Raw genomic sequence first — 18,729 nt, 5'->3', positions numbered from 1 at the left:
CTGGAAAGGTTTTTACCCAGTATTTATTTGGGTAAACGTTCCTGGTATTCTGTAAATATTTCCAGATCTTCTTCTGAGCACATGATAGTACTTTTCAATTTAGGCATGGTTATATGACTTGTTTTTGCTAATGCAATCTGAATGGAAGTTCTGTGTTTCAGTTGTGCATAGAAGTTTTTTAGAGGCAGCGTGTGATTTGCTACGGTCCCTTCCCTCAGTGAAGCAAATATGGACGCATGTGTTGAGACGGAACCTCCATTATCCTGAGGTCTTGGCTGTTAACAGTAAGCAGAGCCTTCTACTGATCCACCATGGATATGTAGCAAGAGATATTGGGGTCATTTGTTATTGCAGCAAGTCTTGTCCTATCTTAACTGACACATTTACTTGGCAAGATTGTTTGGAGGATGAGTGAAAATATCTAGTATCTAATATGTAAAGCATCAACATAATATGCAATCAGTAAGAGGTAGATGCCTTCATCGGTAGTCTAATTATCATCTTTGTTACCATTGTTTCTTTGTTAGATGCTGTGTGTTCTTTTTATTCCATATTTTGTTTTTTCCCATCTTATGTGCTATAAATATGTATTTACATTTCTGGCCCTTCAATAAATTATAAGATCTTTGAAAAGGACAAGATGCTTCATATGTCCTCATTCAGGCATTCTCAGTTAGGTTTGGTATCTATTCCAACTAAACGCTACCATGGTAGCATCCAAGCATTTATAGACAGTACATTAACAAATGGGTGTATTTGTGTTCCAGTAAACTTAATTTACAAAAGCAGGAGGCAGACCATAGTTTGCTGACCCCTGATTTAGACTCTCTTCTTATCCCCTCTTTCTCCTTTTCTGTCTTTCAGTTTTAGTTTGTCTCTTTCTTTTCTGGGTGTGATGGTGCTTTCTGCTGCCACAGGCAAAATTTTTCTAATGGCAGATAAAAACAGTCACCAGTAGCCCCAAGTCTATGTTATAAAGGGATCAAATCCCTTTCTCCCAGTGTTCTTCTTGTATAATATACCACACTTGGACCAATTTCTGCTGGCAGGACATGGGAATTCCTGATTGGGCAGGCCTGAGTCATGTGACTACCTCTGTGATCACAGAATAGTTGAGGCACTGTGATTGATGTACCCTTTGGGACCATCTGGGTTAGGGCTGGGAGAAAGAGGGATGTTTGGTAGAAATAATAGGATGCTCATTATAAGCCTCATTTCTCCTACCTATGCAGAGAAGCAGGAAAGAACCTAGTTCAGAGGGCCACCCCTAACAATTCCTCATTGTGTAGTGGACTTATTATTTTATAGCCAATCTCACTGGTCATTCCTCAAAGACCTCCTGTGAGGTCTGGAAACAAAAGCATTGGCTGAGATTTTCGATAGACTGTATGTGAGAAGCAGGAAAGCGAGCAACAAAAGAAGACTCTTAAGTTTCTACCTTAAGCACTTGGGTGAGTAGAGGTACCCTGTATTCAGATGACTAAAAATCATTTCCCAAACCGCGAAGGGGAAACAGCAACATGCATAATCCCCAATTGGCTTCTAAGTATTTTTCTAATGATCTGAGAAAACTCGCAGATCTTTATAAAAGGTAATAAACAAAGCAATATGATGGTATATGAGTCAGGACTCTCTGGAAGCTATCCAAATCCCTCTCGGCAATATGGGGAACACCTGAAAATTCCTAATATGAAATGCCATAATAAGGGAAAAGACTTATTCTTGTTATTCTTGGGCACATGTGTTCTGCCTAAAGGGCATTACTGGCTACCATGGATATGTGTTGGACACTCAACATTTGAATTAGTTTGAGATACCAGTACTATCTCTATTTTTACTTGGCTCGGAAAATTTAATGAAATTATACAAATCCCTGAAATCTAATATTTTTATGTGATAAGATTGTGTAAGAGGAGGGGGTGGAAGAGAAGTTTGGAAAATGTGGTGACAGATGGTAAGTGGGCTCAGGCACATAGCGTTCCTATATATAGGGGAGGGGACAATCTGGTTAATCAAGGGGTGGGGGGAGCATTTTTAAATTTAGATTCAAGTATTTTATATATTCAGCAACATCATTTACTGAAGCAGCCTAGCTGGATAGAACTTAAATTTTTTTTTTTGGTTGGGGTGGCTTGTGTGATATATATTTTCAACAGTTTTGCATATCCTTTCATGACGTCTGCATTTGAAAAGCAAATGGTCTGTATAGGCTTTGAGTATGTCTTTTGAGAGAGGGCTGGGAATATGTATTTCTAGAGAGTTCCTTCCAAGGAGAGTTAATGACATTTTAAAAATTAGGGTCATCACAGCTATTTTAGCAACATTTGAAAATTAAAGTGAACGTTTTCAATGAAGACTTTATTCTTCAGTAGAACCAACAATGGGCTGAAAATGAGGACACCTGAAATCCAGGCTCAATTCTATGTAACATTAAGGCCAGGTAGATCGTGCTATCTTGCATGAGTCATTTCAGCTGTTTGGGTCTTAATCTTCTCATTTTTAAAATGAAAGTTTTTTGTTTTTGTTATTTTTTTTTTTTTTTGGTGGTACGCGGGCCTCTCACTGTTGTGGCCTCTCCCATTGCGGAGCACAGGCTCCGGACGCGCAGGCTCAGCGGCCATGGCTCACGGGCCCAGCCGCTCCGCGGCATGTGGGATCTTCCCAGACCGGGGCACGAACCCGTGTCCCCTGCATCGGCAGGCGTATTCTCAACCACTGCGCCACCAGGGAAGCCCTAAAATGAAAGTTTTGGTTAAATAATCTTTGGGATATTTTTAGTTTTATATTTCCATTGTTGTAGTCTGTCTCAATGCTCCGTTAGCTGCCTTGGATGAATTAAAAAGTGTCTTTCCAAGAGATCTCTGGAAACCTGTCCTTGCATATTATTGGCACAAACTGAGTTTTGTGCTCACCCCTGATTATGGCCAGGGGATGGGGTTACCCTGAGCCACAGGAGAGCCCCCTAGAACCAGCAGTTAGCTCAGTACAGGGGGTTGTGGCTAAATGATAGAAAATCAGGGAGAGGGGATGTATGTAAAGGGAGTGATCACGATGTTTACAAACCATTGCTTGGAACACCTAAGGTTCACATCATTTATGCAGTTAAATATGAGGTAGGAAAAAAACCCAAACTAATGAAATAGAGTTCTTATATGGTAAATATCATATCAAGCACATAGTAAGCTTTCAATAAAGATGCATACACTGGGCTAACCTTCAATCTGTTAAACACGGAGAACGTGCCTCTTAGTTGGCAACTAATTAACAAGAGATCGCAGGTATGTGTGGGGTTGCCACAGTGACCAGAGACTTACTGCAGTAAGTTTTTATTTTAGTCGGTGGTTTTCAAACTTGGCTGCCCATTGGAACCGCGCAGGGAGCTTTGAGAAACACTGTTGCCTGAGTTCCACCTCCAGAGATCCTGTTTTGAGTGATCTGAGGTAGGGTCCGGGGCATTTAGAGTTTTAAAATCTCCCCAAGTTATTGTAACTCAGTCAAGACTGAGGACCTCTGCTTTAGGGAATCCAAGTATGGGTGTGCTCAAGTACTTTGTCCTACCTGCTTCAATCATGTCCAACGTTTCCCTTGAACTCCTTTTTATAATTCTCTTTTCCTCTACTCTAAGCTAGCAACTGCTGTATTCTCCTCTCTAAGCTCAGAGATACCACATGCTCTTCATTACACTATGAACGTGAGGGTGGAAACTAAGAGTGGGAAAAGCCTACTTTCAATATGGTGTAATAGGAGAAAGGGACAAAAGGGTGGATGAGAAAAAACAAGAAGCAATGCAAAAAGCCTTTCTCTCTGGCACTGGGATGTGGTTGGAGATGCACATTTAGGCGTTCTCAGACTCAGATTCCCACACAAACACCCATACGTGTACAGACACATCATCTGAAATTCTTCCCAGCCTCCTCCCTGCTCAGCCCACTGCCAACCGCTTGCTTAGAATATTGCTGCAGATTCATAAAACACCTAAAACATGAATAAATGAGAAATGGCTGCGTTTATTCATTCACTGACACATTCATTTATTCATCTAGTCTATAAATACTGATTGAGCACCTACTATGTGCCAGGTACATTGTCAGATGGAGAGTGAACAGTGATGAATCAAACAGGAGTTTAGAGTCTGTACAAAGGCCCTGAATCTAGATAGTATTTGGAGTATGTGAGATGGGGCAATGATTATCCTGTGAACCAGTTCTTGAGTTGTGTTCTCTGTACTTGGTTTGTTGCATGAATGCTTGCTGAATGAATGAATACCTGAATGTATTACTGAGAGATCAGAGTGACTGGAGCATGGAGAATGTGGGAGTAGGTAGGGAGGAATGGAATAATGGAATGATATTTAGATTGAAAATATGGGCAGACATTATTTGCGTTGGGTCTTGTGGTCTGTGGTTTTTATTTACTTAAAAAAATTTTTTTTATTAATTAATTTTATTTTTTTAAACATCTTTATTGGAGTATAATAATTTATTTTTAGCTGCATTGGATCTTCATTGCTGCACGTGGGCTTTCTCTAGTTGTGACAAGCGGGGGCTACTCTTCGTTGCCGTGCGCAGGCTTCTCTTGTTGAGGAGCACGGGCTTTAGGTGCGTAGGCTTCAATTGTTGTGGCTCACAGGCTCTAGAGCCCAGGCTCTGTAGTTGTGGCACACGGGCTTAGTTGCTCCGTGGCATGTAGGATCTGCCCGGACCAGGGCTCGAACCCGTGTCCCCTACATTGGCAGGCGGATTCTTAACCACTGCTCCACCAGGGAAGCCCTGGTCTGTGGTTTTTAAACCACATTATATTCTGTGCATTGGAAAACCGTTGCATGTTTTCAAAAAGGGAATGATAAGGTCAGGGGAAGTCTCTCTGAGGCCAGAGGGATATGAAGAGAAAAGAAAAGAAAACAGACAAATATGGTACCAAGCAGTAGATGCTATAGCAAATGTGTTTGGCACCAAATCTTATAGAGGTGGAGGGGAGGGGTGTTTACCCTAGACTTGGGAGGCCAAGAAAAACTCCATGGAGAATAGTGCACCAGAACCAAATCTAGAAAAGGAGGTCGATTTGGGAGAAGGAAGGGGAATAGGAAAGGTAAGTGGAGATGGAAGGGGAGCAAGAATGTTTCAAATTTAAAAGGTTGAGGTTGCAAAGGCATAAGAAAACATCTTAAAACGTAGAGCTAAATCTTAGTTAGAGCCTATTATATCAAATTTAATTTTAAAAGTTTATAGAGATTTGTAATATGTCAGACATTCTGATATGCATCTTAATGATAATCCTTTGAATCAGTGAGGCAACTCAGGGAAAATTACTTAAATAGGACTGGGCAGTTAGTAAGTGGTGTTGCTGAAAGAAGGACCCAAGCTGTCCGACTGCAGAGCCCATTCTCTTAGCCCTTCTATTATACTGCCTCACTGACCAAGTCAAAACATAAAGAAATCAAAGGAGGGAGGCCCAAGGAGATATGGATTAAAAGATATGTATTTCTATTTTTTAGTTTTTTTTTCTTTTTCTGGAAATTATCTTTCTCACAATTAAAATTCAAACCAGATAAACGAGAACAGATAATCAGCCACATTAATAATAAGACAAAGACCAGAAGAGAAATTTACTTGAAGGCAGATCAGGTACAAACCTAGAGTGTCAAGAAAAGTTCATAGGATTTAAGCCCACAGCAGGCAAAGGGGATTTATGTTTTTCTGTTGTAGTTAACCATTGGCGTCTATAGGATCCTATAGAGAAAAGAAAAATATTCTTGTTGTTAGTTCTCTGTCTTGCGTTGAAGGAAGTTTCCTGCCACAAAAGTAAGATTAACCACAATTTACAAGCAACGGAGGGATGAGGAATGTTTAGAAAAAGAAAAGTACTTTAGGTTGGTTAGGTAGATTAAGGTCACCATTAGAGGAATAGTTATTGACATTGGAAAATGTGATATTTTCAGAGAAAAAAAAGCAGATTATAAAACATATGTGTGTGTGTGTGTGTGTGTGTGTGTGTGTGTGTGTGTGTGTGTGTGTGTGTGTATAAGCAACAAAACCAACCAGGCATTTTTAGAAAGTGAAAGGAGAATGTGCACTTAAATACGAATACTGGTGACTTTCATGTGACAGATTCTAGATGAGTTTAAAAATTTTCTATTTAGATCTTAAGTTTACTACCTTTCAAAAACACTAATATATTACTTTATAAGTAGAAAAAAGTTATAAAAATGGCAAAGTACTTTAGTCCTAAAAGGACATATGAAAACATTACTCACTTCTGTCCACACTGATTGTCTTTAATATTCATCCTTTCTTCCTCATTATTGTCTTAATTTTCATTTAAGTATCAAACCTCCCTCACTCCATTCATCTCTTTTGGAGGAAGCTGATTTCTCTCTTGATTTGGGTCTGGGGCTTATGGTGCAGCTCAAAGTCCAACAATGTGACCTTTCCCCCCTGGCCAAGGTGACTGGCTCAAGCAGGGGCAAGTGACCCAAGTCAAGCTAAGGAGCCATGAGAAGTGGTTTGCTGGGGGAAGCTAAGAAAGTCTCTTCCTTGTTCATCTGAGAGACTTCTCAAAACAATCCTTTCTGTTGCCATTATATGGATGAAAAAGCTCATAGCCCAGACAGCTGTTGGCAGCTATGTTTCATCCATGGTGGGGAGACTGCCTTGGAATGACACCTTGAAGGGCAGAGAGAGAGTTGAAAATGAACTAGATCCTTGATAGTTTAGTGGAGTTACTGGGTCAAACCCACCTGGAGGTGAGCCCCACCTGTGAACTGTCCACCTGCAAGAAGCCGTACATCCTCTTTATTATTTGCTGCAGTTTGCAATGTTTTCATTTGTTTATTTTTCTTCTATCACTTGTAACCAAGCCCATTCTACCTTCTTCTATGATATCCTAGTTTTGGAAGGTTACTGTCAGGTGATTCAAAGTTTTCTTCTAGCTTACTGAAAATTATTTGATGTCACAGGCTTTATTTTCCATAACCTAGCTGGTGTATTTTAGAGCTGTGCTATTCAGTAAAGTATCCACTAGCCATATGAGGCTATTTAAGTTTAAATTAGTTAAAATGAAATAAAATTTAAAAATTCATTTCCTTGGTTGCACTAGCCACATTTCAAGTGCTTGATAGCCACACATGGATAGTGGCTACCATCTTGGCCAGCACAGATACAGAGCATTTCTGGTATTGCAGAAAGTTCTACTGGATAGTGCTGTGAGAGAGAGAGAAAGAGAGAGAACATCAGATGAGGAGACTTGTATTCTAACGTGACCCACACAAGTGAACTCAGTGTATTCCCTCAGGTAAGCTTCTTCCCGTTCTTAGGTCTTTTTATTTCCTCTAGAACAGAGAGGTTGGACTAGGAGGCTTTTGGGGGGATTTCTTCTAGGTTCAGTATAATGAAATTCTAAGTGCTTTCTTTTTATTTTTAACATATGTAGACTTTTCTTTATTCTCAAGGGATCAGCTGTGAGTTCTACCATCAGATATTTGGATATCAAATACCAGGGCTGAAAATTCAGGAGAGTTTCATTTTTTCCTTCTAGCAAAAAAAAAAAAAAAAGGAATCCAACACAGATTTAGCGGCAGGTAGCTAAGGGCTTAAACAATATATGGGCCAATTTCCTTTACTTAGTGCCATAATAGACTCACACAGAGCAAGGGAGTCATCCTTAATATGTATCACCACTTCATACGTGTGTGCTACCAAAAAGAATGAATAAATGCTATTGGAGAGGGTACAAAATCTACTTATTTCTAGAAAAACAGTTCGCTGTGCATGCATCTTGATAGTGGCCTTATATTTTATTATTGATTCATTGATTATTATTTATTTATGATGCCAACATTTGAGTGCCTACTATATGTCAGGTAATATATCTACGCTCGATTCTGAAGATATGGTACTGAGCAAGGTGCCAGTTTCCCTTCTCTCATGGTGATTCTGGTAAAGAGGTAAACCAGATATCATAAATAATTCCAGAAATAGTTATTTACAATGGTAGTTAACCTATAGAGATTATATCCTGAGGGATATGAGAGCATAAGCACAACGAGTTGATCTGGTTTGGAGTATTCCAGAAGACAACTGGGGGAAAGTTTCCCTATCCTAATCAAGGACCTTAGAGAGGAGTATAGTAGGAGCCGAGAGTGAGAGTGTTTCTAAAAGATGAGGCTAGAGAAGTAGAGAGGGGCTAACTCATGCAGAGCCCTGTCAACCATGGTCATGAACTTAGGCTTTATTTTAAGCTCAGTGAAAAACCATTGAAAGATTTTCAAATAACCAGAGTGGCATGATCAACATGCACCTCAAACACATTCCCTCCGTCTGCAGAGTGAGGAAGAGATGGGTGGGAGGTACGCATGTGAAGGCAAGTGGACTAGTTAGGAAAGTATTAACATAGTTCAGGTGAAAGATGGCGGTAACTTGGGTGAAGATGTTTGAATGGAGAGGGAGAGAATAGAGAGGTTTAAGACATAGACTGGAAGTCAAATTGATAGGAAGTGACATTGAAAGTGGGAGTTTATGGAGAGGGAGATGGCCGTCTTCATTTATGGCTGAACCATTGAGAGGGTGAAGGACCATTTCTTAGATCAGTGTAGTTATGGGGGATAGCGATTATGAATCCAGCTATGAATCTGAGAGTTTTATGAACCATAGACATCATGTTATTGTTTTTATTATTATCATCAAAGCAGTCATTTTCATGACCTTTATGTGCTTATAAAATATGTTCATATTCTCGTAATGAAGAGACCACTTGGTCTCTAAAAGGACAGTTCATTTATTACTTTGATTAGTGCAATGGAGGTGAAGCTGTTTGTGGTTTCAACTTTCTTTCTGTTCTAAAAGCAGAATAAGGAGATGAGATGTGGAAGAACAAGAGAAATGACCTTATTCTTTCTTTCTCTGCTGCCTGGAAGACAGACAAGATAAGCAATGAGGAATTATAATTGATAAAGTGATGGTAGAGATAGGCTGCTGGAGGTGGAAAATGAAACTCCGACACGAAGGTTATCTTTTCTTCCAGCCTAAGAGAAATCTTGCCTTCCATTTCCCTTTTCTTAACAGTTACAGAAAATTCTGCATTTTGTATCCAGATCCAAATTACAGAACTGAGAATCACCAGTTTTACAGAAGATGATTCAGCCTCTTCTCATTCTCTGTTACCATTAATTTTTATTCCTTCTGGAGCAGTTGTTTGGCTTTTTTCGGTTTGTGTGCTTTTGTTTGGTTTTTTACCTTATGGATGCTGTAAATGTTTAAGAAATAATTTTTCTCTTCTTCACTTCTACTGCTAGGAAGCGAAGCTTAGAGTCAAAATAGTGCTCCCTTTGTATCACTGATGCTTTGCATTTCACATTCAAACTTCACATCAGGCTCACCTTACTTTGCTTACTTGGTCTTTTATCTTTATCATGTAAAATTTTTTATTTCTTGCCAATATTGCTTGCCTAGAATTTGGTTGCTTAGAGCTTAGGCTCTGAAAATCAAATATGAGTTTGCATCAAAGGTTTTCAAACTTACTAGAGGTGTGGCATTAGTTCAATCACTCGACTTCTCTGAAATTTGTATTTTCACCCATAGAATAAAGATCACTGTAATACAGAACTATTAGCATTTTTGTGAGAATTAAATGAGACACAGCATGTGAACGCTTACCCAGGGCTTGGCACATAGAAAGAGTCTCCCCTGCCAAAAAAAAAAGGGTACTAATACGATAGTATCATCATCATCATCATTATTATAAGATCATCAATCACCATCAATATTATATATTATTTAAACTCCCATTCTGTTTTTGTACTTCACCTGCTTTCTCTTCATTATACTTTTCCTCATCTTAGCTTAAATGTATTTTGAAAAAAATGCAAGGTACAAATAGAGTAGTAAATAAGACAAGTATATAAACTTTATTTAGGCCCCAAAGTAAGACTGACAAGCTAGGGGTGTTGCTGTGTATCTGGTTTGGGGCACATACTAGGACACCAGGGTAGACGGGAAAATTTTAAGTGCGTTCCGGAAAAAGAGCGATGTAACACAAATGATTTATACAATTGGGTTATGGGAGAAAGATAGGGTAACATTATTACTTAGCCAAGGGAAAAGGTATATTGTCTTCTCATGATCAGGGACTGAAAATAGACATTGTCAGCCAACGGATAGGTAGTCCCAGTGACTACGGAAAAGAGAAATTGGGCTTCAAAGTTACAGAAGGCATATAGATTCGAGATAATGGCAATGATCCTCTCATCCATGCCTTCACTTCCATTAGCCATTGAAATGGAACAAGAAAAAACATGAGCATTGTGAAATCACAACCAAAATGCGTTATTTCAAGAAATACTTAGAACTGTTTTAAATGGCATACATCTAAACCACTTTCATTTGCATTAGACCAAAACTTGGCATCTTTCTCAGCCCAGATGTAATTTATTTAAATTCCTTTAGTTGTTTTTCAATTTAGAAATATGCATAGACATAAAATCTTGCATGTCTCAAATTTGTTTTCCCCGCACATTTGTGAATTCAACTTAGCCAAATTATTAAGTGGATTGTTCTTAAACTGAAGGAAGGATGGCTTTTATTTCTAATGCCGAGAAATGAAAAGTGTGGTCATCAGGGGAATGAGGGATTTTCTGGTGGTACTTTGGGCCTGGATTCAGGATTTTACCCCTTCAGTGGGTTTCCCAGTTAACTTAATAACATGTAGTATACATGAGTTTTTTGTATTTTGAAGCTTTTGTAATCATTTGAAGAGACGCAGGGTGGAGTCCTATTCCCCAGGATACAGTTTCCCACCAGGAAATCCCCTTTGGACATTTCTGTTCTCAGTTCTCTTCTTCTGAGCCTCTAGAGAGCCTCTGCATTTCTCTCTCTCCCCCCCCCCCCCCCCCCCCCGTCTCTGTGCTTCTCTGCCCCTCACTATTTTTGCCTCCCTCCAGGTTTCTGCACTATTGCATCCTCATTTTGCCATCCCCCCCTCCCCCTGCCTTTTATTATGTAGGGCAATAGGCTCAACATTCCTGGCTATTTAAGCATTCGGAGTGTTTTATCTTTCACTCCCAATTATTTTCATTGGGGCTTTCTTCTGAGTCAATGTGGGTTTCTCCATGGGGAGAAGTTCTGGTAAATAGGATTTTCTCTCTTTTTTACATAAACAGTGTACATATACATAGATACTGTATTTGAAATGTATATATTTAGGAGTTTGGCCCAAATGAGTAGGTATCTTGAATTCATGTAACTGGAAGCACTAAAACAATTGTGCTGTATAGTCCATTGCCTTTTGCAGTATTGTGCTTGTATAACCAAATGATTGAGCAGGGCATGGCTGTGGGCACATAAGTGATCAGTTTATAACTCCTGGCTTATAAGAACCTGAAGGGATTCCAGCTGCCATCATCAATGCTCTGGATTTATCACTGCTCTGATCAAAAATCTCCAATGGATTTCTATAGCAGGGGGCTCTGTGATGGCAGGAAGTGTGTCTGATGTGTATACTGCTGTCTCCTCAGAGCTTAGGGCAGTATATTGAACATAAAAATTCAATTAATACATGATCAATATAGGTTAAAGTCTTCATCAGTCAGGATAGACTAGGTTATAGTGCAAATACAAATAGCCCCCAAATCTCAACTGCCTAAAGAACAGAATATTTCTTATTTACTATCTACAGCTCTTGTGGGTGGGTAGGGGAAGGGGATGATGCCTCTGCTCTTTGCAGTCTCTCAAGAATCCAGGCAGATAGTGTAACTAGTCCCTGTTCCAGAGGCAAAGAGAGATCTAGACGGTGTTGCTTCAACAATTAAATGCTCCAGCCTCAAAGAGATACCGTCAGTTTTGTTGACGCCGTTGGCCAGAACATTATGGCCCACTGAACAATAAAGTGATCAAGTCATGGAGTCCTACCATGGTCAGAGGTGCAAAGGCCTAACTTCTGTGGAAGGTGTGAGAGTAATTTTGCTTTGAGATGGAAGAATGGACTAAATTGCCTTAAATGTCAATATCCATTGATGCTTATATTATTAGGGGAAATGATCATTGGCTGCAATACAATGGACAAGGTATTTGGAAGAGAAAATGGAACTAGGTTGATATTCTTGTTCCATCACATACATATATAGAAGCCACTTAAAAATGTAAGGGAAAGTCTTTATTCCAGTCGTTTAAAAAAAATCTAACAATGCCTGAGTGCCTTGAACATAATCCATTGAGTATGTGTTTCAAGTTTATTAAACTGAATTGTAGATAAGAAACTATGTTGAGCCTTAGTTTAATCCCTTAGTTTAAATGAAAAATATCATGTACCATTTTCAAATGGTAGCCTTTATTAGCAAATGTGAACTTCCTTTTATTTTTAATGCATTAGCATAACAGAAACAAACCAGAAACAAAAACAAAGTCATGGGGTAAGTACTACCTTCCACATTTCTATATTTCAAATGCCTGGAATGTACTCAGTATATAAGTCTTGAATGAATGTATAATAATTTTTTGAGTATGTCTTAATGGTAAAGAAATGAGAAAATATAATGGTTAATTTTGGAGGGTTGTTTTCTCCATGAAGTGTTTAATCCTAGTGTTCAGGAGGTGGGCTCTTGACCCAGATCATTGGGGTTTGAAATCTGCTCTATCACTTAGTAGCTATAATACCTTGAGCAAGTTTCTTAATCTCCCTCTTCACCCTCTGGTTCCCCATCCATAAAATGAAGACAATAATCATTTCACCTATCTTATGGGGTGGTAAAAAGGATTAAATTACACCTTATAAGCAACATACTTCAGAGTAGTGCCAGCACATGGTGAAGGTTCAATAAACCTGACCTGCTGCTACTGTAGTTATTATCATTTTTGTCTTGATATTGAAGAGTCGGAGTGAGCTTTCTGTATGTACTCACCAACTCAACAATAATGAACGACAGAAATGAAACACGCAACACCATCTAGAACTTTGGCACGACTTATTCTCACTCTAAGATTTGAACTTTGTTTAATGATGAGCTTTAATAAATGGTTGTTAGGGTCCAAAGAGCTATTCTGTATGTATTGGGCAGCTGTGTGCAGGACCAGTGGGGAAGACTGATGCATCTGAAGGGTCTCTCATTCTCTCACTCTGTGTAACAGGAGAGGCGAGAATGGCTTCTAAAGATGCACTGCGACATCAAACCTTCCTTATAATGCCTGTGAAAGGCAAGAGAGTATTCTGAGGCACTCGAAGAGGTTTTTGAGGCTGGAACATTATGAGAACTACCTTGATTTTTTTTTAAAAAAAATGAAAGACTAGACACTATGATCTATGACAGTGGCAATCACATCAATCTTGTTTTCTGCCTTGTCCCCAAGCATCTAACACATAGTAGGTGATTTATAAGTGATTCATGAAATAACTGATTGAGTTATTGGAATGAATCATTGCTAGTGCAATCTGTAAGTGAAAACTAGGTCACCTTATATGCATCGATCATGTGTAGGTACAATGACATTAAATTTCCAAAGAAGAAAGTGTCTAAACCATAATACTAGAAGCAAAATGTTGAACTTCTGAGTGTTTCCTCTCCCCACCCCAGCATGTTATTTGAGGGAAATTTTTTAAAAATGTCTTGAGCATATTTCTTTATCAAAATCCAGTCTTCGATGCTGAAAATGACATATTTCTATTTATTAAACATGTTAAAAAACTCAGAAAGTTTGCTTTGGGCTTATGCCTATAAACATCTATATTGTAGTCTAGATAGACCATATTCCCAGATTTACCTGCCAGACACAATCGACAGACTTAAATTTGTGTAAACTCAACAATATTTTGGGTTAACTTACTGGTTAAAAGAACATTAAGAGGTAAGAAATGGCTTACATATCACTTTCCCATTTGCTGTTAGGAGTCTAACACCCATTAACACTATCAGTATTTTGCAGAATGCTTTTTTTTGTTTCTCCTTCCCTCTTTACTCTTTCGGCAAATGAATAGTAGCCGTAAAATCTCTAAGAGAACGACGTACCCGGCAATACAGTGTTAAAGTGCTGCTTGAGTTGTTCAAGAGTTAGTGGGCAGGTATTACAATTCACTGTAGCTATAATAAAGGGTAATGTCACTTTAAGACATGTGATACTTTACAGAGGAGGGATGTATTGAAAGAGACTATTGCTACTTACAGCGCCATATAGCAGCCCTGATCCTACATTTTGCTGCCTTACTCTGCCCTGACTGCACTGGAGTGGGGATGGTCCCTCATTAACTATAAACTGATTCTCATCAGGAAACTGCACATTATCTCACCATCACTTCAAAGGTCTCGTCAGGCAGAGGTGACGCCAGGAGATGATTTAAAGGTGAAAATGACAAGGTTTCCAGCCCTCAAACCTTGGTTCCTTTTCTGACAATACAGTCTGAATGAACCCAATGTCTTCTTTACTGTGGGAGTAGCATCGGAAGAGAAAAACATATTTTTTAAATCCTGATAAAGAAGATTATTGGGAAGCTCTTTCTAAAAAAATCTCCAGTTGTGGCACAGATGGATTTTAGAAAGTGTTAGAGCTTTCCAATGAACACTAATAGAGTACTCTGCTCTTGGCTGGATTTTTCAGGTAAGAAGCCTCTTTAAGGATTTAAGATTCAGAAAGCAGATTTCAAACCTATTCAGTCAGGTCTAGAGAACTATGTAGGGCTGAATGCATTATTTGGGGGGGAAAACACCTATTACCATAGAGACAACCTCTTGGTAAGAGAGTGAGCAAAGAGCTATATGCAGGAACCTTGGAAGTAATGCTGAGAATTAAAGAAAGTTAAATGAAAAAAAGAAAAAGAAGGAAAATACTGCAAACGTCAAGTCACAGTAATCTTTTTGAGTGCTAAGATCTGTGTGGAAAGCAGTCATTGAAAAACTGTTGTTTTGATTGTGGTGGGCTTTCTTCAAGTTTAGATGAATTCCTAGTGCATTTTAACTGAAATTCACAAGGGATCATTGCATGCCACAGTCACGTCTATTTTGTCTTTCTATAATTTGCAGGGTATTTTGAAAAGGCACCCAAATGCATTCATTTCAGAATTCATAGGAGGGGTGTTGCTCTTTATCTTTACTGAAGAGAATGCACCTATGGTACACGGATAGTTCTGAAGACAATGAGGTTAAATCCGTTGTACACAAAAGTAAACAGTGGGCTGTGAAACTAATTATAAAGTGAATGGTCTATGTGAATCACAGACCGGGGCATTAAAGGTACCATGCTGTTGAAAATAATGTTTTCCTACTTTGCACTTAATTATGGTTGTCACCATTTGTCTATTATAGTTCTAAAACCCTTCTTAAAGACTACATCTCTCTCTCTCTCTCCTAAAACCCATAAATTATCTTGTATTATGTCTATACATACACACATATAATGTATATGTTTTGTTTGCGGAACGTCACAGCTTTGGAAAGAGTACCAATTTCCACGAATAAAGAAGCCACACTGGGAGGTCACTAGGAGGTTTTAAATGTAGCGTTGAAATACTTGAAGTGTATGAGTTGACAGTGGAAAGATGAAAAAAAGAAAGAAAGAATCTAGGTTCCAAAGCTCTATCTAGGAGAAAAGCATATACTTAACTGGGTTCCTGTATAGAATATGCTTCCATGTCACTGGCTAAGGATGATGCTTCAAGTTTGATTAATTTGACAAATATGAAATGCAGCATAAGGTGTTGTTTGAGAAACTGGACAATATGCAGCGCAGTTGAGCCTTTGTAGCTCCTAAGATTCTCATAGGTGCCGAGAAGGCTGTCACAGTTTCAGCGTTTAAGAAAAGGTGGATGTTCATCCATAAATACATATACCACCTGTATATGCATATTCAGCAACACTACAACAAATGCCACGATAGGGTCTTAGGAGGCAAAGCAATATTGTAAATTATGGTTTGCTCTAGGAGAGACGCTCAGATCTTGTATCCGAAACTCATTTTGGCTGAAGATAATTCCTTCTGGTTTTAAGTCCAGCCAAAAAGATCAGCTCTTTTAGGAGATTACAACATGCCTCTGAGAAATGATTACTTAGTTTAGGCGACAGCATTGGAGTTAAAAATTCATGACTGTAGAATAAAAAAAAAAGAATCCACTATTTCCTTCCAGGCTTATGTCAGACTGGCAATGAAGTTAGAATGAACAGGAGCGTGCAGCCTTTCAATGCCTGGAATAACTATAGCTTAAAGATCATTGTGTAAAACTGCCTGTTTAGTCAGGATACAGTGTTTCAAACTGCCTAACAGATAGTCAGAAACTTTATTTCTGTATTTTGGCCATCCTAAGAGTTTGGTTTTGAATAATTTCAAAAATGGATTCATGATCTCATGGAGAATGACCTCCCTCAATCCCACTTTGTGGCATGACCTCTGCTGGGTCATTCATTCTAACCAGCAAAGTAGCAAAGGCACATGACGTCTGAGACCCCCCTTCTCTCACCAGTGGGACTGACGGAGCTGGGGGCTCAAACCCGGGGGTAATCCTTCCTGTCTAATGTTCTCTTTAGAGAATGGCAATGGTCTCTGCGATGCCCTGGGTCCTGTACTTGTGGATAAGTGCTTGTGCGATGCTGCTCTGCCATGGATCCCTTCAGCACACTTTCCAGCACCATCACCTGCGCAGACCAGGTAAGTTGGATGCTGGCTCCACAGTAGCCTCCCGTCTCACCGCTGTCTTTTAACAGATGGTTGAAGGCAAGTGACAGAAAGTACTACAGGGTGGGCAGCTTGCCTCTGAATTTCAAGACTTGCTGGCTGGATGCTTTGGGGAAAGAGGGGGACGATAAAATGTCTTGGAGGTATTTCTAATAACTTCTCAGAAAAAGTGGTTTTCTCTAAGAGTCCCGCCACCCCTTGACACACACTTTAAAAAGGAGAAGTCGTTTGTTTTGGGATACTTTGGCCAAGAGTGAAACATTCTGCAAAAGGTGGGATAACTTTCAAGACTTGAGAAATTTTTAAGGAGGCAAAATATGATCTTTGCAACCAAGAAAATAATGTGTCCATGTTCCTGGGATGCATTTTTATCTAGCATAGATACCATAATCTTGGTGTGTATGTGGCTAGAGATTTTATGTGGATGTCAGGGCCACAATTAACTTTGTAAGTAGTTTGTCAGTGAAAAAGAAATTAAAAAGTAACTTACTCTTTCTTGTCTGGTTTGTCTCCTCTCCTTTCTCCCTTCTTTCACTTTCTTGTTCTTGCGGTATGCTCGATGCCTTTTGTTTGTTTGGTTTTTTCCTATCTCGGCATTTTCCGGGACAAGTTCTCTTTAGCGTGATTTTTTTTTTTTCCTATATCGAATTTTGAGTTCCAGACGCATTTTGCTGTCTTCGTTTTTCTGTTCAAAGTATATTTCTTACCCTTCCATGGCCTCACTCTTCAATCAGGATTTTTCTCTCCTTCTGTGCCTCTCCAGCTTTCTCATTACTGTTCCCCCAGCTCGATTGTCCTCACCCGCCCTGGTTCTCGGAAATGTTGCCTTCCATTTTCTGCTTAGCTTCAGCCTTTGCATCCATTTACTCCACCCGTCACCTTCACCGCACCCCTTCCCCTCCCCCTCTCACCCGACCGCCAAGACCGGGCTCTGGGGACCAGTTGCGCGCCCAAGCTCCGGATCCTTAGTTCTCTAGTGCTCCCAGCTCTCCATCCCCACCCCTCCTTCCTTCCAAATCCCTTCCTGGCCTCCTCCCATCCGCCAGGCTTCCTCTAGCTGCGTTGTCTAGCCTTTGCCTTTTTCTGGCTCTGCAACCAGCCTGGGCACCGATCCTGGGCTCTTCGGCATTCTCCTCCAGCAACACCTCCCAGGGCGCTCGCTGCTTGCTGCTTTCCCGGGTTCTGCTTCCCGGCTGGGGGCAGGATCGAAAGAGTACGTGTACAGCCCGGGTCCTCCCACGCGGGCTGCAGGGGAGCGCGCCAGCTTGCTGGATGTAGACCTTGGGTCGCTCCGGGAGGAGGGGTTTGGCGGGGGCTGAGCTTGGGGCACAGGCCCAGGGCTGCCTCCGGGCCTCAGCCGCCCTCTTTCTCAAAGCCCTGAATGCGGGAGGGAAGGCGAGGGGAGGTTGGTGCCCCTGCAGGAGGGCCTGGAAACGGCTCTGCCGATGCTGCGCGCTAGTATTTCTGCCTCGCGTGTCCTGAGCCTGGATCAGCCACTGCCAGAGTCCGAGGCTCCAGTGCCGAGTTGGAGGGGGAAAAAACAAAAAACAAAAAACGTGGAATCCCCAAGTTACCTCCAGTCAGTAGATCTCCAATCTGTTCTGGCAAAAAAACGTCTTTGACTTGTTACAAAGTCATGCAAATAACGCGAGAAATCTGCATTTACTGCAATACTTAACGATAAGCACACGAAACAAAAACAACGAATGCGAGTGTTTTAGGCACACTGTTAAGGTTAATTCACCTTGCTTGGCTTGATTCTTATTCAAGTAGGTGTAATTTCCCACCCTGTTGCTCAGGAGACTGAAGTTCTGAGGGTCTGAGCAGTTTGCCTGAGCTCACACAGCTAATGCCTGCCATCGGGGACTTTGGTCTGATTTCATCTCCAGAGCCTGTTTCCCAAGGAGGAACTAATGGCTCCCAGTATAGAGCACAATCTTGCCAAGTAGCCTTTTTGAAGAGATGTGAGCACCTTCCTGTAATTCGTGAAAATTTTCAAGTTATGTCAATACACGGACTCATTTGAACTGCAGACCCATTTTGAAAGGTGGCCATGGCGGCAGTGGTGAGGGGTGGCACTTGAGGA

General features: G+C 40.3%; 1 protein-coding gene and 1 long non-coding RNA gene across 5 annotated transcripts in view; one reads left to right on the top strand and one right to left on the bottom strand.

Annotated features, from left to right (window-relative positions):
- Positions 1 to 18,035, bottom strand: part of LOC136794974 (uncharacterized) — a 49,184-nt gene extending 31,149 nt beyond the window's left edge. The window contains exon 1 of the long non-coding RNA XR_010842510.1: positions 17,134 to 18,035. This is a non-coding gene — a long non-coding RNA (uncharacterized lncRNA). The remainder of the gene's footprint in view (positions 1 to 17,133) is intronic.
- Positions 14,100 to 18,729, top strand: part of TAFA1 (TAFA chemokine like family member 1) — a 471,237-nt gene continuing 466,607 nt past the window's right edge. The window contains exons 1-2 of one of the 4 annotated variants that reach the window (XM_067043688.1): positions 14,100 to 14,576; positions 16,496 to 16,616. In XM_067043688.1, coding sequence (XP_066899789.1) covers positions 16,499 to 16,616 — 118 coding nt within the window. In that variant the 5' untranslated portion in view covers positions 14,100 to 14,576; positions 16,496 to 16,498. Of the gene's footprint in view, positions 14,577 to 15,696; positions 15,777 to 16,495; positions 16,617 to 18,729 lie in introns of those variants that run through there. The other 3 variants (XM_059075122.2, XM_067043687.1, XM_067043689.1) reach the window with 3 other exon arrangements.

The sequence above is a fragment of the Kogia breviceps genome, chromosome 10 (genome assembly GCF_026419965.1).
Source record: "Kogia breviceps isolate mKogBre1 chromosome 10, mKogBre1 haplotype 1, whole genome shotgun sequence".
Taxonomy (NCBI): Eukaryota; Metazoa; Chordata; class Mammalia; order Artiodactyla; family Physeteridae; genus Kogia; species Kogia breviceps.
This window is presented reverse-complemented; position numbering and strand designations above follow the sequence as displayed.